Genomic DNA, 17462 nt, shown 5'->3' with positions numbered 1-17462 from the left:
CGGGGGGCACCAGCACCCCAAAGCAATCAATAAATCCAATAAATCCGTGTGCCACTCTCTGAGAACTGCCCGGCGGCACCGGCCTTTGCTTCCTGCCCCAGCCTTGGAGGGAGGACTTGGGAGTGCAGAGGGTTTGGGTGATAAAATGGTGGTTTGGGATTCTATAGGGGCTGTCATGGATCTGGTGCCATGGGATGGGGCAGTGTCAGGCATGGGAGTCACATTGGGGCTCCCACCCTCTCCAGCTGCAGCTGTGGCATGCAGAGCAGCGGAGGGGTCCTGTCCTTGTCACTGCCAGCACGCCTGGGCACCCCAGGGAAGCTGCCACAGCCAGGGCTGCCGAGTGCCTGGGTGACAACAAGTGACAAACCCACGTGTCCCCTGCTGCAAAGCAGGGCCACAGCCATGGCAGCAGCAGTGGCACCGCAGGGGCCTTGGCCTGGAGCAGCCTCCAGCAAGGGATGGTCTCCTCTACCTTCCTGCTCATGTACTTCCACCTAATCCTGTTTCCATCTCCACCTTTGCCCATCCCTTCCATCCCCTCCATCCCACCTCATCCACCCCGACCTCCTCCATTTCCACCCCAATCCCACCTCCTCCACATCCATCTCTGTCTCCACGCTGATCCCACCTCCATGTCTACCAGCCCTCCTTTCCTCCTCCACCCTTGTGTCCATCTCCTCCATCTCCTCCCTGATCCCACCATCTTCACCTCCATCCCTCGCTGTGGCTGCACCAAGTTTCCCCAGACATCCTGCTCATGCCTGGGTGGGCTCAGCTCCAGGATTCCGGCACTCCTGGTGCTGCCACCCTGCTCCCAGGCCTCACTCAGGCACAGCCACCCCACACAGCAGGATCCAGCCAGGACTGACCCCTGGCCCTGGGCTGATCCCCACTGCAGTACCAGGACCACTCCTAAGGAACACAGAGCCCTTTTCCCCTCAGACACGTCCCCTGGGATGGACACTGGGCTTGTTTCACGTGTCTTTAATAGAAACCGCCGGCGGTGGGGCAGAGCCCCGTACAAAAGCTGGCTGCAGGAATCGGGGATTGCATAGACCGAGGTGTGGGGGACTCCCCACCCCCAAATAGTCGCCTTTTAGAAAACAAAAAGCGTCTCTAAATAAAACTCTCCTGGTACAATAAATACTCTGGTGCTGCAGAGCTGGAGACCCTGCACCCACCTGCCCCGTTTGGGATAGCCCCGTGCTGGGAGACCCCTGGGTTCAGAGCCACCACTTTGGGATGAGCCGAGGTCTGAAACCCTCAGCTAGGGATGGTCCCAGTTTGGAATGCTCCTGGATCAGGATCTGGGAGCTTCTGGGTCAAGATACCCTGGTTTGGCTTTCCCCTGGGTCAGAAGTCCCTGGGTTGGGAGCCAATAGGTTGGGATGCCCTGATTTGTGAGCTCCTGATTTGGGATGGTCCCCAGTTTGTGATGGCCCTGGGCTGGGATGGCCCAGCTTCGGGGTACCTGACTGCCCCCAGCTGGATTGGGAGCCCCTAGATCGGGATGCCCCTGGTTTGGGATCCCTGTTTCAGGCACCCTTGGGCTGGGACACCCCAGCTGGGGAGCTCCCTGATCCGTTCAGGACCTGCTGTACAGCTGCTGGGGGGTGATGCCCCCGCACCCATGGCTCAGAAGCTGGACTCGGGCACGGCCGGGGGGCGCAGGGGCCCGGGGGGCTGCCGGCCCCGCTGCAGGGTGGCCCCGGGGGGACCCCGGGCGGCCAGGGGCGGCACCCCCGCGGCCCTGCCCAGCGAGGCGGATCTGCGCAGCCCCCCCTCGGGCCGGGGGGGGAGGCTGGCCGAGCTCCGCGACCGCCCCAGCGCCGAGGGGCCGGGGGGGCAGCGGCCCGGGGGGACACCCGCGTCCCCGTGCGGCACCGCGGCCCCGGGGCTGCCGGGGCCCGGGGGCGGCCGGCGCGGGGTCCCCTCGGCGCTGGCGGCCCGGCGGAGCCGGCGGGGGGCGCGGGGGGGGCCCGGCTCTCCCTGCCCCGGGGGTCCGGCGGGGGCGGTCCGGACGCTGAGGCTGCGACCCTGCAGCCCCTGCAGCCCCTGCAGCCCCCGCACCGCGGGCCGCGCCTCGAACCCGCCTGCGGGGGAAGCACGGTCAGGGCGGGCGGGGGGCGCGGGGGGCACCGGGGGCCGAGCATCCTGAGCCTCACCGTTCTCCGGGGCGGCGGCGGAGCCCGAGGGGTCGGGGTCGCTGCGGGGGTCGGCGCGGGGCTCGGAGGCGGCCAGGCGGAACAGCCAGTGCCCCGCGGCGGCGGCGGAGCCTGCGGGCAGCGGCGGCCGTGGGCCGGGGGCAGCGATCGGGGGGTCTCGCCGGGCCTCAGCGCGGGGAGCGGGGACGATGGGCCGGGGTTGCACACGGGCGGGTCGGGGGTGTGCACACGCACGTACATGTAAGGGGTGAGCACACCCGCAGGGATGGGGCGGCAGGTCTGTGTGCACATCCGTGCAGGGGTCACGGGCAGGCGTGCGCACAGGTGTGGGTCACACGTAGGGCTGTGTGCACAACTGCAGGGGGGTGTGACCACACGGCTGTGCCCCGCGAGCCAGGGGCAGTGTTGGGGTGCTGTGGGCAGGGATTTGGGGCTCACTCGAGTCAGGGTGTGCAGGGACTTGGGGCTCACCCGTGCCGGGGCCGGCGGCGTGGCGGCGCTGGTAGAACAGGATGTAGGCGCTGCGGGTGCTCACCTCGGCCTCACGCACCCCCTCCACCCGGCTGTCGTCGTAGCTGTACCAGCGCCCGTCCAGGGCGTTGCAGCAGAACGCTGGGGACGAGGGGTGGGGGTGAGGGGCGACGGGGGTCTGTCTCTTTCTCTGCCATTCCCCGCAGCACCCCAGCCACACCCCTAAACCCCACGCTGTGCCCCACAGCACAGCCCTTGAGATGCCCTCGCACGCCGCGCCTCGCCCCGTGGCACAGCGCAGTGTATGCCCCATGCCCCAGCCCCCGGCACCCCCACGGCACCCCCTGTCCCCAGTGTCCCCTCTCACCGGTGTAGTGGCCGCCCTGCATGCTGCCGTGGTGGTTGCAGACCGCGTACAGGTCGTACAGGTGGTCGCGGGGGCAGCCCGGGGGCAGGCGCAGGGGGGGCTGCCAGGGCGCCCAGCGCCCCAGGAGCTGCCCCCCGGGCTGGCCCCGCTGTGCCACGTGCGGGGCCATGTCCAGCCCCCGCAGCGGGAACCTCACCAGCGTGGTCAGCTTGTGCCGCTGCTCGGCCACCTGCCGGAAGCGCTTCAGGTGGATGATGAGGATGTCGGGCAGCGTCCACAGGCTGAGCTTCACCGTGCCCTGCTGGGGCACCTTGCAGTGCGGGCAGCGCCAGGCATCGTCCGGAGCCAGCTGGGGACACCATGTCATGGCCACCTTCGTCCCTGTCCGCCCCCTGCCACCTCCACAGCCACCCCCAGCACCGGAAGCACCAACAGCCGCTGTGCCAGGAGAGGGCTGGGTCCCCCATGGCGGGGGCTGTGCCAGGGTGGGCAGTGCCCGGGGGTGCCCGTACCTGCTCCTCCTTGGTGTAGAGCTGGAAGCATTCATCCAAAGTGCAGCTGTGCTGCTGCCCGTGCGCCTGCTGCTGCCGCCACACGCTCTCCGCATCCTGCACCACCTCCTCCTGGAGGCTGCCGAACAGCCTGGGGGGGACGCGTCACCAGGGAGGGTGACCCGAGTGCCGGGGTGTCCCCCCAGCCCGGGCACAGGGGACTCACCGCTCTTTGGTGCTCATGTCCCACTCCACTGTCAGCTTCACGTGGGGAGGGCCCCCGGGCCCGCTCAGCTGCAGGGCCCTGAGGGGAGCACAGGGTGAGACACCCCCAAAACCCCCTGTCCCCGTGGGGACACCTCCTTGCCAGCCCGTGGTGGCAGGCAGGGACAGCCACCACCTCCCCATACACCACCCACAGTGGGGACGCCGGGGGCAGTGCTGGGGCCCCAGTGCTGGGGGAGCAAGGAGACCACCACTGTGGCTATCCGTGGTGTCACCACTGGCCACCCATACTGACACTGGCCAGCCACAGGAACACCTTTGGCCACCCATGGTGACAGCCACACACAGGGACACCACGACCACCAACAGGGACACTGTGCTCACTCATGGTGATGCCACTGGCCACCCCTAGGGATTGAGGGGACGTCCTGGGGACAGTCCTGTCCCTGCAGCCCCTTACCTGTCGATGGCAGGGTGGCAGAGAGGACGGGGATCCTGAGGGGACAGGTAGGTGCAGGGGGCCGCGCCCCCGGCCAGGCGGATCCGGAAAAGGGCTCCTGTGCCCTGTGAGGGGAGAGGGGACTGTGGGGCCACTGGGGGACAGGGACCCCCTACCCTGCAGCAGCACCTGGGTGAGCCCAGCTTTGGGACACGGGGCAAAATAAGCCCCACAAATCTGATGGCTTTGGTCCCCATGGCTGGGCTGGCAGGGGACACCTGTGGGGACAGGTATGTGGGGCTGGGAGATGACCTGTCCCCATGGCTGTGCTGCAGCTGGAGGGCAAAGGGGCAGCACAGGGACACCAGCACCTGTAGGATGGTGGCACCTGGGGGCTGGGGAGGGCAGCTGGGCTGGGGTGGCCCTGCCATGGAGGCTGGGTGGCACTGCGGCCACCCATGGTGATGCTGTAGCCACACGTGGTGACACCACTGGCCACCTGTAGTGACCACAAAGACAACCCCCAGGGGACACCACAGCAACCCACAGGTACAGCAAGGCACCCACAGCGACCACCAGCCACCAGTGTCCACAGCACAACCACTCCTAGGGCCACCACAGCCACCCACGGTGACACCCCTGGTATCCCTGCAGCCAAGCACAGCTCTACCATGGTCACCCATAGTGTCACCACAGCCTGTGATGGTGCTGCCACAGGCACGCACAGCTGCAGCATGGCCACCCATGGAGACCCCACAGCCACCCAAATCTCCATCATGGCCACCCAAATCTCCATCATGGCCACCCACAGCTCCATCCCCACCATGACCATGGTCTCAGCAGATGCCAGCAGCTGCGTGTGCACTGGGAGAGGACAGGGTTGTTCCCTGAGCTCACCTGTGGCCGCACCTCTCCCCGCAGAACCCCCCTCATCTGGGCCAGAATGCTCTGCTGGAGCTGCTCCCAGGAGACGCCGCGCTCCTCCCGCAGCACCAGCGGTGGCCCAAACCTGGGGACAGGCAGCGGGGACACGTGGCTGGGTGTCACACGGGCGGTGAGTGGGCAGGGCAGGGTGACAAGCAGGTGACAGGTACCTGGCTAGCTGCGGCCCCGTGCCCGCCGTGTTGCAGAGCAGCAGCAGGATGCGGCCGCCGGGCGCGCGGTGCAGGCAGTCGGAGGAGCGCGCAGTGCTGGGCAGCAGGCGCGGCCCCTCTGGCCGCGGCACCGAGGGGGACGTGGGGAGGCTGCGGGGACACCCTGCGGGGCGGGAAAATGAGGGGCTCTCGTTAGCACTGGGTTAATTAGTGCCGTGGCTCTGCCCACCAGCACCCTTCCCACCAATCACAGGGCAGCACGCCTGCTCCCACCAATCCCAGTGAGGGATCCACTGCCTTCCACCAATCGCAGTGAGGGATCCACTGCCTCCCGCCAATCCCAGTGAGGGATTCACTGCCTCCCGCCAACCATCGTGAGGAATCCACTGCCTCCCACCAATCCCAGTGAGGGATCCACGGCCTTGCGCCAATCCCAGTGAGGGATCCACTGCCTTCCGCCAATCACAGCGAGGGATCTACTGCCTCCTGCCAATCCCAGTGAGGGATCCACTGCCTCCCGCCAACCATCGTGAGGAATCCACTGCCTCCCACCAATCCCAGTGAGGGATCCACGGCCTTGCGCCAATCCCAGTGAGGGATCCACTGCCTCCCGCCAATCCCAGTGAGGGATCCACTGCTCCCCGCCAATCCCAGTGAGGGATCCACTGCCTCCCGCCAACCATCGTGAGGAATCCACTGCCTTCCACCAATCACAGCGAGGGATCTACTGCCTCCCGCCAACCCCAGTGAGGGATCCACTGCCTTCCACCAATCACAGTGAAGGATCTACTGCCTCCCGCCAACCCCAGTGAGGGATCCACTGGCTTCCACCAATCACAGCGAGGGATCCACTGCTTCCCGCCAATCCCAGTGAGGGATCCACTGCCTTCCACCAATCACAGCGAGGGATCTACTGCCTCCCGCCAATCCCAGTGAGGGATCCACGGCCTTGCGCCAATCCCGGGGCCGTTCCCGCCCCCCCGCCCAGCACCAATCCCAGCGCAGCCCAGGCGCTCGCAGCCAATCAGCGCGGGCGGGCTGGCAGCCGCAGCCAATCAGCGCGGGCGGGGGCGGTACCTGCGCGGCGGGCGGGGGGCGGCTGGAAGGCGTAGACGGGCCCGGCTTCCCCGGCCGCCCCCAGCGCTTCGGGGTCGGAGAGCGAGCGCAGGAAGCCCCGCGGGGACACCTCGGCCAGGATCACCTGCGGAACATCCCCGGCACCCTCAGCATCCCGCGGGCGCCTCCCGCGTCCCCCGCCCGCCGTGCCGCCGTTACCTGCTCCGGGGGGATGCGGCCCTCCCGCGCCACCATCTCCCGCAGGTCGGCCACGGTGCCCAGCAGCGGCACGGCCAGGCCCACCCGCACGAAGCGCCAGCGCTCGCACTGCAGCACCAGCGTGACGTTCAGAGCCCTGGGGACAGCACGGGGACACCGCTCAGCCGCGGGAGGCACCGCCGGTGGATCCGTGTGCCGGCGCGGCAGCTCCGGGATGGCAAACACCTGATGGACACAGCTCCTGCGGCTGTCACCTGTCCCCAGTGCTGCCGCCACCTCCCGTGTTCATTATTTACCCCAAAATACGTAGATTGCTCTGGTTGGAGCTGCCGTCCCGCCGGGGGTGGATATGGGGCTCACCTGGTCTGGCGCAGCGGGATGGGCAGGGAGATGCACAGGAAGGGGTCGAAGGTGTTGCTCTGCTTCAGGCAGTGAGGACACGTCAGGGAGGACCTGGGAAATGGATGGGGAGCGTCATCGGAGCGGGCACGGCCCCCCGCGTGCCCATCCTGGGGCTGCAGCGCCTTGGCACTGGTGCAGCATCCCGGGTGCCACATCCTGGGTACCACTCCCTGGGTACTGCACCTCACAGCATCCCACGGGATCTGCACGACCTCCTGGCAGAGTGGGCCCCCCCCGGCTGTTCCTGCCTGCCCCTGCCTGCCCAGCCCAAGGGTCTGTTCACTCTGAGCCCAAACAGGGCCTCCCGCAGTGCCGGGGAAGCCGGAGTGAAATCTCAGGACTGGGAATCTCCCACTCTCATTCCTCAGGGTGGCCTCCAAACCCTCCCAAGTCCTGCTCCCCCTCCCAAGGGCTGGCAGAGCCTGAGGCAGCTCCTGGAGGTTTTGAGGTGACCCCAGCCCGCCTGGGTGGGGTTAAGCAGGGACAACGCCCCGGGGTGCTGGGGGGGAACAGGACCCCCCTGAGCAGCAGGGCCATGGCTGGGCTGCAGGAGGAGCAGAGAAGGACGGCAGGAGGACATCTGCCTGTGAGTGACCCCAGGGTGGCCCTGGGCAGGCACTGCTGGTCCCCTGCCCAACCTGGCACCAACAGCCACCTGCTGCTGATTCTTCTTAATTCTGGGGGGTTTTAAATTTCTTCCCCCCCCCCCCCCACCTTTTTGTTCAACAAAAAAATGGAAAACATAAATTAAAATCCAAGACAAAATCCTGAGTCCTTGTTATTTGTCACCTTGAAGAGCCACTGAGCTCCCTGGGAAGCAGTCACACAAATTAATAAATCCTTTAGCACAGAGACGGCTCTGGCACATGGAACAGGGATAATTAAAGTGCCTTTTTTCATATATAGGGCGAGGGATTGAGAGAGGAGGGAGGGCTTGTGATGCCAGATGCATCCTCTGCTGCCTGCAGTGCCATGGCTCGGGGACAGGGTGGCCTGAGCGTCCCATGAGTCCCAGCCAGATGAATATGTGGGGTGTCCCAAACAGGGGCACCCTCGTGCTGGACTGCTGGGACAGTCCCGCGCCCTGTGACAGAACCACAGGTGGTTTGGGTTGTGAGGGACCTTCAAAGACCACCCTGTCCAGCGCCCCTGCCATGGCAGGGACACTGCCACTGGACCAGACCACTCCAAGCCCTGTCCACCCTGGCCTTGGACACTCTGAAGTGCTTGTAGAGGAAGGAGTGAAGGCTCACAGTGCCCATGCAGGGCTCACAGAAGGGCAAAGCCTCTGCCGGGCAGGATCCATCCCCCCACTCACCTATACTGGGCCTGGAAGTGGCTCTGCACAAAGCTCTGCCCACGGGGGTGCTGGGTGCCTGGGGGGGACCTGCTGGCACCGCTGCTCCCGTCCTTGCCAGGCTGCAGGGGCAAGAGACAAGTGGTGAGTGAGGTGACCGGGTGAGGGACGTGTCCTTCAGTGGGCCAGGGACACGTCCTAGTGAGCCAAGCCCAGCTTTGGTGTCCCCATGGCACGAGCATGGGCTGAAGGTGATGCCAAAGAGCCCCTGGCACCTGCCTGCCTGGCACTGCTGTGCCTCCAGTCTGCCCACACACCTTCTCCAGGGGAACCTTTGGGGTACATCCCATCCCCCAGCCAGCCTGGGGCACGAAGGGTTAATGAAGGGTCTGCAGTGGTGAGACCCCCTCCAAGGCAGCCCCAGTGTCCAGAGCTCCGGGACACCAAGGAACAGGAGCTGGGAATGCATTCAAGCCTGGAGAAATGCTCCAGGAGGGGATCCTGGGTGAGGCGGCTCAGTGGCCATGGCAGCATCCCGGTGGGGGGAAGCTGGTCCCCCCCACGTCCCCCCGAGGAGCCCCAGTGCCCACGGGCACATCCTGGGTCAACAGCCCCGGCAGGCGGGTGCCCACCTCACCCTGGCTCCCACTGTGCCAAGCAAACATCCATCGGCACCGGAGCTGAGCGTGGGTGGGTGGGATGGTGGGACACTGCAGGGAGCAGGAGTCCGTGTGTCCATGTGTGTGTCTGTGTGTCCGTGTGTCTGGGATGAGCTCCTGGAGCGGACGTGCACATTCCTGTGCGTGTCCCCGCCCCAGGGAAACACGGCTGGGTGCGAATTCACCGCGCCCAGGAGGTGCGAACAGCCCCGGCTGGCGCGGTGCCCTCCTGGGCAGGTGGTGCCCAGACCCGGCCGTGTCCCTGCGTGTTCCCCCAGCATCTGCACCGGCAGCAGGCCCGGGCACAGCTCCCGCTGCCCCGAGCCCCAGCGCAGCTCCCAGCGCGGCACCTGCACATCGAACCCGGGCACAGCACCCGGCAAACCCGGGCACAGCACCCGGCAAACCCGGGCACAGCACCCGGCACAGTGAGCCCAGCCGAGGCACCCAGCCCCGCAGCCCGGCCCTGGCACGGTGCCTCGCTGACAGGTGAGATGTGCCCCAGGGACCCCAAGAGCAGCCAGGTCTCCTGCTCCAGTCCTTTGGGAACAGGGACACTGGGATGTGACTGTGTGACACAGCCAAACCTGCCCGGTTAGGGGACATCTCCCTGCCTGCCCGCTGCCCTGGGACCTGCCACGAGCCCCTGTGCCCATGCTGGGGACAGGAGCTTCACCCCTGGAGCCTGATGGCAGAAGAGATGCTGCAGAAAGGAGTGTCAGTGAGCTGTTTTGAGGTGAGACAGTGAGTTTCTGGTGTCTCGATGAGTAAGATTGAAAATCACTGAGGATTTTGGCCAGGAGGTGGATTTTCCTCAATGCCATCTGCTGGCACCAGGTCCTGCTGAGCCTGACGTGTCCTTACGGTCTGCCTGGCACTGGGGTCCATCTGGTGTGGCTGAGAGGGGACCTGGATGGTATCTGTGCCCTATAGGGCCCCCAAAATTCCCCAAAAATCCAAGGGGATGCTTCCTTCTCAAGCCCTCCTGGCAGCCAAGTCTCGGTCCCCACTTTGGTGGCCCCACAGCCCATTGGGTGCCACAGCAAGCACCTCGTGGGCACCCATCCTGCAGCCAGGAGGGAATTCCCACCCCTCCTGCCCAGCTCCAGCCTCCTCCTTTTCTGCTTCCCACACTTGAGCTGCCCAGTCCCTGAGCCTTGGCACGGGCTTGACCAGGAGCATCATCAGAGTGGGACAGCACACAGAACGGGGACAGCACAGTGGTGAGCCGGGTGTCACCACTAAAGAGGGGACAGCAAACAGCCGGGCTGAGCCCACGAGTCAAATGCCAACAGCTCAAATCCATCCCCTGCAACAGGCAGCGCCCGGCGGGCAGCAGCGGGCGGGGAGGGAGCGGGGAAGGAGAGGGGAGGGAGCGGGCAGGAGGAGGCAGGAGGAGGCAGGAGGAGGCAGGAGGAGGCAGGAGGAGGCAGGAGGAGGCAGGGAGGGCCGGGGCCAGGGCAATGCCTGAGAGCAGATGGCTTGAAGAAGACTTAATTACTCATTTTGCCAACAGCAAAGCCGCCGAGCTGTAATTACAGCGAGCTTAGCTGGAGGCAGGGAGGGACGGGGGGGCTGCGTCTCCTCCTCACCAAGGACCAGGATGCCCCCCAGAGCCGGGATGCTCGGCTGGATGGGCTCCTGCCGACACCTCTCACTCTCCCAGCACTCCACCCCCTGCCCAGCCCCGCAGCACTCGGCTCCCACCATCCTTTCACCCGCGCACCGACCAAACCACGGCATCCCCATCCCCACCGGGGCGGGGCCAACTCCATCCCACCGCCTCGCAGCGCATCCCGGTGTCCCTGCTCCCAGACCTGGCCCGAACGCCTCCCTGCGAGCCAGGGCGTGCGGCCACCCCGCGGGGCCACCCACCTGCGGGGGCCACCCACCTGCGCGGGGCCGCGGCTCTGCTGGGCGGGGGAGGCGGCGCCCAGGTCCTCGTGCATTCGGTCCAGCAGCCAGAGCAGGAACTCGAGCGCGTCGTGCTGAGCGTTGCCCCGGAACTGCGAGCTGTGCTTGGAGACGATGTTCTGCAAGACACGGGCGCGGCGGGCGCTGATGAACGGGTTCTTCCTCAGCACCCACCCCAAACCCATCCCTGCAACAGCCTCTGCTCTCGTCCTGCCTCTGCAGGGACATCGTGGCCACCCCAGGGCCAGCAGAGCAGTGGGGACACCAAGCACACGCAGCTGAGACAGAGGCTCTGTGGTGTCCCAGCTTCCAGCGGCCGGGATGAGGCCAAGAGGGAACACAGGGCACACCACAACCAAGTCCAGATGGGCAAGTTCAGCCACGGGGACCCACAGGTCCCACCTGCCCCGTGCACTCCGATGGCATCAACTCAATGTAACTCATCCCAGGGCAGGGCTCGGCTTCCCGGGAGCTGCCCCGGGCACTTTGCAAAGTTCAATGGCAGCAGCAGCAGTTTATTGGCCGCACCGGCTCCCCGAGGAAATGTCACTCGGACAGGGGACACGTGTCCCTGAGCGTGGGGAGCTACGATGCCAGGCTGGACATGCTGTGCTGCCCGTGACGCCCTGTCCTTGTCCCCAGCCAGGCTCAGGCCCCAGCACGCTGGTGTGTGCCTGGCAGAGGTGTGACACACGCTCAGTGACAGAGCCTGAGGCCACTGAATTGGGCTCCCGGGACAATATCCTGCCTTACCTACGGTCACAGCCAGCACTTGCTCACCCCTCAGGGCTCTGTGGTATGGCCAGCGCTGGGAACTCACCCACCCGCGGGAGCTCAGGTGACAGAAACCAGGCCAGAGGGAGGTGACAGCAGCAGGGCTGGGGATGTCTGGCAGGGCAGGGTCCATGGGGAGGATGAGGCAGGGGATTGGGTGATGTGAGCGGGGGCTGCTGGTGAGTGCTGGCACTAGGGCATGTGGGGAGTGGGGGGATGCTGGTGGGAGCTGGGAAGGGTGGTAAGAGTAGGGGGATGCTAGGAGCAGGAGATGCTGGTGGGTGCTGCGAGCTGGGAAGGGTGTCAGCGGGTTCCGGGGGAGCTGGAGGGAGCTGCGAGCCGGGTGTGCCGGGTGGTGGGTGCTGCGTGCCGGCTGTGCCGCTGCGAGCCGGGGATGCCGCTGGGGGCCGGGGTCAGCCGGGGCCGCGCGGGGGCCGCGGGGCGGGGCCGCTCGGTACCTTGAACTCCGCGGAGAGCTGCGGGGTGTAGTCGCGGGTCCAGAGCGCGCGGACCAGGGCCGCCAGCCGGTGCGTGACCTCGCCGCGGGCGCCGCGGGCGCGGTACCGGCCCAGCGCCAGGCGCTCGGCCAGCGGCGCCGTGTTGCTCAGGCACTGCACCACGGCGTTCATGAAGCAGGTGTTGCCGTGGTTCCGCAGCCCCTGCGCGCCCGGCGGCCGCTCCCCGCCGCCCGCTCCCGCATCGCCCCCCGCACCGCCCCCCGCCGCCGCCGCCGGGGCCGGGGTCGCCCCGCCGACCCGCCGCCGCGACTCCCCCCGGAACCCGCCCTCGTCATCCTCGGGGACGGCGCGGCGCCCCCCGTGCCCCCCGCGCCCCCCGGCCAGGCGCGCCCAGGTGCGGAGCAGCCGCCCGGCCAGGCTGCCCAGCGAGCGCAGCGCCCGCCGCCGCCGCCCGCCCCCCGCCCGCGGCCGCCCCGCAGGGCTCGCCCCGCCGCCCCCCGCCCGCCGCCGCCGCCCGGGGCCGCCGCCCGGCCCCGCCGCGCTCATGGCCGCGGGCGGCCGCCGCCCTGCCCCGGCCCCGCCGGCCCCGGCCCCGCCGCGGCGCGCATGGCCCCGGGCGGGCGCTGGGCGCCGCCGGTGCCGGTGCCGGTGCGGGGCCCGGAGGGGCCGGGCGGGAGGTTTTGTGCGCGGCCGGCTCCTCCCCCGGCCGGGCTGGCTCGGGAGAGGGAGACGGGAGGAGGAGGAAGAGGGAGCGGAGAGGAGGAGGGGGGGAGCGGGGAGGTGCCGCTGGCGGCTCGGGCGGCCGTGCCCCGCCTGCCCCGGTGTCCCCAGCGTCACCCCGGGTACCGCAGCCCTCCGCCCCCAGCTCCACACGGCTAACCCAGCCCTCCCCACCCCGTATCACCCGGGGTGATCCATCCCTCTATCCCAACACCAGCCCGGGGTGCCCCAGCCCACCCTCATCATCACCCGGGCTGAGCCATCCCTCTGTCCCCTCCACGGCGCCGCGGCTTTCCCGGCAGTCCCATCCCTGCTCCACGAGTGCTGCCCTGCTGCCCCCAGCAGCACCTCAGGGTGTCACGGCATCGCTGTGAGATGCCCCAATTCTGCCACCTCTGGGCGCTCGGAGCTGGAACAGTGGGACAATGGTCACCTCTGCACCCTCCACACTGAGGTTTGGGGGCATAATGACAGTTCCTTCGCACAGAGTCACAAACGGGACCCAGTGCTGGCAGAGTCCAGAGCCTTTGCCACCTCCTGCCCACCCCACACTGTTGGGCACCACACCCTGGTGCGTGTTTGGGGGCAGGCAGAGCCTGTCTGGGAGGGGATGGTGTCTCCTGAGCCCTCCCTGTGAGATGGGGAGGTTCAGGACGTCCGAGCCACCAGCTCAGCTCCCTGCTCTCCACCTGCAGCACCTTCAGCAGAGGAAGCCCACTGTGGGTTTTACAGGCGATTTTCAGGATTGGTGCCCTGGTCCAGCCGGATTTGTCCCACGGCACCACGCTGGCACAAGGATGGGGACAGCAGTGGCCTCCCCTCCACCCAGCCCCAGCGCAGTGGCAGCACCATTGTTCTTCCAGCAGCTGTGGGGGGCTCGAACCCCCCGGCCCAGTTCGGCCACACGGGGCTGGGAGCCGCGCTCCTGTGCCAGCAGCCCCGGGCGAGCTCTCACCCAGGAATGCTCTGACGGCTGCCACCAAGCCGCTGGAAGCACGGCCCGGAGCGGAGCTGGGAGGCGGCAGGGCTGCCCTGTGCCAAGGAACTGGCACATCCCGGCCGCTGCTGTCCCTGTCCAGGGAGGCACAGGCTGGGAAGGAGGCTCCTTTGCCAGGCAGGAGTGCCGCTGCGTCACCTTGCTGCAGGGCCGGGGGTGGCAGTGCCTGGGCCGGGTGCGAGCTCAGGGGGAGGTGACAGGATGGTGACTTCCCTGAGGGATGCCAGGCTGGCAGCCAGCGCTGTGGCGGGCACGGACAGGGCACAGGGCCGTGTGCTGCCCCTGGAGTGATGTCAGGCTAAATCCATCTCGCGCTGCCGCTGCTGAGCAGATGGAGGGGGATCAGCCGCCCGGGGATCCCCAGGGACGGTTCCACCGCGAGTGGCCCCGGGCTCAGGAGCTGCTTATCCAGAGAGGAGAGAGGATTGAGCCCAGCCCAAGTTTCCTCCCGCCCGCAGCCAGCCCTGATTGGCACGGGATGTCCCCTGAGAGCCTGGCTGGGGTCACTCCCTGCCCCCCAAAGGAGCAGCCGCCTTGCAGGGACTGTGCAGATCCCACCCTGGGCACTCAGCCTTTCCCCCTGGGGCGGTGGGAATGGCGATGCGGAGCAGCCCTGGCGGGGGGGAGGGCGGTCCCCACCCTGCTGTGCCCGGGGAGCAGCTCTGGGCTGGGGATGCAGTGCAGGGGCTCCGTGCAGCCCCTGGCCCTGCAGAGTCCCCCCAGCACCGCGGCGGCTCCCAGCGCCCAGCCTGCCCAAGGAAAGCTGCTGGCACTGTGAGGCTCTCGTTGGCCCAGGCACTCAGGGCAGTCAGCGCTGAGCTGAGACTCAGCTACAAACACCCCCAGGCTCAGAGGTTTGGCTCCTGACCTGGCTCTGCACCCACTGCTGAAGTTCATTTCTCAGCATCCTCCTGGCCAGAGCTGTGCAATCCATCATTACAAAGCCAACGGATAAAACGCTCCTTTGGGAAAGACATCCTTAGTACCAGGCTCCCTTCTCCTATCCAAAGGTCACAACCCATAACGCAGAGTCCTGAGTGTTCCCTGGGACCCCTGGCAGATTCCTGGCCCTGCTCCCAGCACCACCCACTGCAAACCCCGCTGCAGACCCCGAGGAGATGGAAACTGGGATCCACCGGAGCGTTTGTGTGAGGATATGGGGCTTTTCTCTCTGAACTCTCTAACAAGGGCAGGTTGTGCTTCATGCAGTGTGGGAAGAATGGGTTTATCTAGAGCAGCTCCCGGCTCACTGAAGAGAAAAGCCCTTGTTGTTTCTCACTGGCTGCTTTTGGCTGGACACCCGAGCCCGGAGCATCCCACGCGAGCCAGAGCTGCAGGGGAGGGAGGGAGAGAGGGAACCCGGGCAGGCCTCGTGCTGAGCTGAGTGGAACCAAAATTCCAAAGCAGCTCGCTAAGGGAAGTGAGGAAAAGCCTAAAGAAAAGCGAGAGGAATGGAGAGTCCAGAGGCAGGAGCTGAGCTGAGAGGTGGATCAGAACTGGTGTTCATTAGAGGGGGATGGATGGGAAGGGAGAGCTGACAAACACAGCCAAGGAAAATGGTCTGAAATGAGGCAGTGAAACTCAGTCATGTCAAAACCCCCAAACCTACCAGAATTAGGAAGTACTGGGTAGTGAAAGTGTTTTCCTGGGATCCTGTCCCCCTGCAATGCCAGTGCAGGAATTCTGAGAGCACACATCAGCCAACGACTGAAATCTGTATCAGTGCCTTTCCAAGCACAGGCGGAGGCATCCCACCCGGCCCAGAGCAGGCAGAGGAGCCTTTCCCACAGGTAGCTCCAGTTTATTCCAGTTTAAGGCAATCTGCACACCGGAGTGAGCTCCAGGAATGCTCCCTGTGTGGATCTGCCTTTCAGTGACACTGTATTTGTCATCTTCCCTCTTGTTCAGATCATTCTGAACGTGATGCCTTCCTATTCAGGCAAAATCAAATATTTATCAACGCTGCAGCATCCGGCACTGCTGGGTTGCGTCAGCACTTACTCCCTAAAATGCCTTTTTTGGGATCTCCTGGCTCTCTCCAGCTCCTGCCTCCCAAGCTGCCGTTTCCTGAGTACCAGGGTTGGGCTTTGGAGCAAAGGTGGGGTGGGCAAAATGTGAGTGTCAAATACAAGGAAAGGAGGGAAACGCTTGGTCACTACGATGGAAAATTCCTTGTTTTCATGGCATGAACTGCCCAGGACAGCAGACAGCCAGGATGGATATAAAAACACGGATGGTTTGGGTTGGATTAGGGAGCCACGGGGACAGGGCAGCACCAGAAATGTTCCCTGTGGCTGGGCGTGAGTCTCTGTGCCAGGGAGACACTTGGATTTTGGGGTGAAACCCTGAATAGATCTGAGCTGAACTGACTCAGGCCCGAGAGAAATCCATTTCCACTCTGCCAAATTGTCGTGATAATAATAACAACAAAAAAAGAGAAACCTTCCTCCCTGCTCGCTGCGCTCTGCCATGGGACAATGTTTGCTTTCTTTGAGCCTCTCCCGCTCTCTTGGCACGGGCTGGGAACATCTGTGCTGTGGAGTGGAAATGTGCTTTCAACAGCCCCATCCTGCTGCCGGCCTGGGGGCAGCTGGGGGAGCCCGGGTGGGGCTGGGAGATCCGGCCTGGGCTGGCACTGCCCCCTTCCTGCCCTTTCCCTGCCTGCAGCAGTTTTAGGGCCCCAGGCAGGCAGAGAAATCTCCCCCCTGGAAACCCCTCCCTCCTCAGCCTCTCCAGCTCGGATTAAATTATAGATAGCAGAGTGAGTTATTTAGTGCCCCATGAAAGATGCATGGGGCCTGCCTTTTTTTGGGAGTCTGTTTGAGGAGGGACAGCATCGGGGCAGGGAAATTCTGCTTTTCCAGGGCTCTGGGCTCGCCCTGATGAATAGAACTGGCCATGCTCCATCGGTTCGGAATGGGAAGGCAGCGGATAACCCCGAGCTGCAGGAACTCCTGCTCTTTGCAGCAATTTCACTCGGGTTTTAATGCATCTGCTCCATCCCTGGCTGCTTCACTGAGCAGGTGTCTCCAGGCTCTTTCCACCCATTATCCCTGCGAACTGAGACGATGTGATCCCCTCAGCAGGAGCTGAACCCGGCCATGGGGAGGGGGAGCTGAGCAGGGCTTGTGCCTGGAAACTGCCCCAGCCTTCCCCGGGGGCTCAGCCAGGCTGGGGGAGCTCAGAGGCCTCGGCTTGGCACCAGCCTCACACCTCGGGTGTCTCAGGGATGCTGGGCTTGTCCGGAGGGATCCATGCGGGTCAGAGCCCTTTGCACCGCCCCGGGGGCTCTCAGCGCTTGGGAGATGGGACCTGTGCCGGCAGGGACAAGGATGTGCTGGGGAACAGGTCCTGCCTCAGAGCTGAGCATGAGCCTGAAAGGTCTCAGAGCCACTCACAGCCACAGCCTGGGGGGTTATGGCCTCTGTTTCCTATAGGAACGTGGGAATGTGCCCCAAACCACCGGTCCCTGCAGCAGCAGGGGTGTGGGGCACGGCCTTGCACACGGACACTGGGCTGGGGGCTAAAGGGACACAGGGTGTGCTGTGCCATGGGACACAGGAGCTGCTGGGCTGCTGCTGCTGCTGCCAGCGCTGCTGTGACCTACATTGGCTCCTACAGGTGAATTCAGCCACTGTCTGTGCTTAAAATTGGGGCTGGTTTCAGCAAGCGATGCTGCTTCCCACTGAAGAGCAGGATGGGCACGACAGG

At 65.7% G+C, this 17462-nt stretch overlaps 1 protein-coding gene across 1 annotated transcript; it reads right to left on the bottom strand.

The window, feature by feature from the left end:
• Positions 1 to 1638: 1638 nt before the first annotated feature.
• On the bottom strand, positions 1639 to 12642 carry USP43 (ubiquitin specific peptidase 43). The gene is made up of 15 exons (XM_048324164.1): positions 12605 to 12642; positions 12035 to 12452; positions 10781 to 10921; positions 8251 to 8351; positions 6891 to 6983; positions 6531 to 6666; positions 6333 to 6456; positions 5256 to 5418; positions 5059 to 5170; positions 4183 to 4286; positions 3724 to 3801; positions 3519 to 3648; positions 3007 to 3355; positions 2640 to 2780; positions 1639 to 2279 (listed from the first exon to the last, which is right to left on the bottom strand). Exons 1-15 carry the CDS (start codon positions 12640 to 12642, stop codon positions 1639 to 1641), a joined length of 2769 nt encoding a protein of 922 aa, XP_048180121.1.
• Positions 12643 to 17462: the final 4820 nt, after the last annotated feature.

The sequence above is a fragment of the Corvus hawaiiensis genome, chromosome 19 (genome assembly GCF_020740725.1).
Source record: "Corvus hawaiiensis isolate bCorHaw1 chromosome 19, bCorHaw1.pri.cur, whole genome shotgun sequence".
In the NCBI taxonomy this organism is placed as follows: domain Eukaryota; kingdom Metazoa; phylum Chordata; class Aves; order Passeriformes; family Corvidae; genus Corvus; species Corvus hawaiiensis.
Note: the sequence above shows the minus strand (reverse complement) of the source record. Positions and strands in the feature narration are given on the sequence as shown.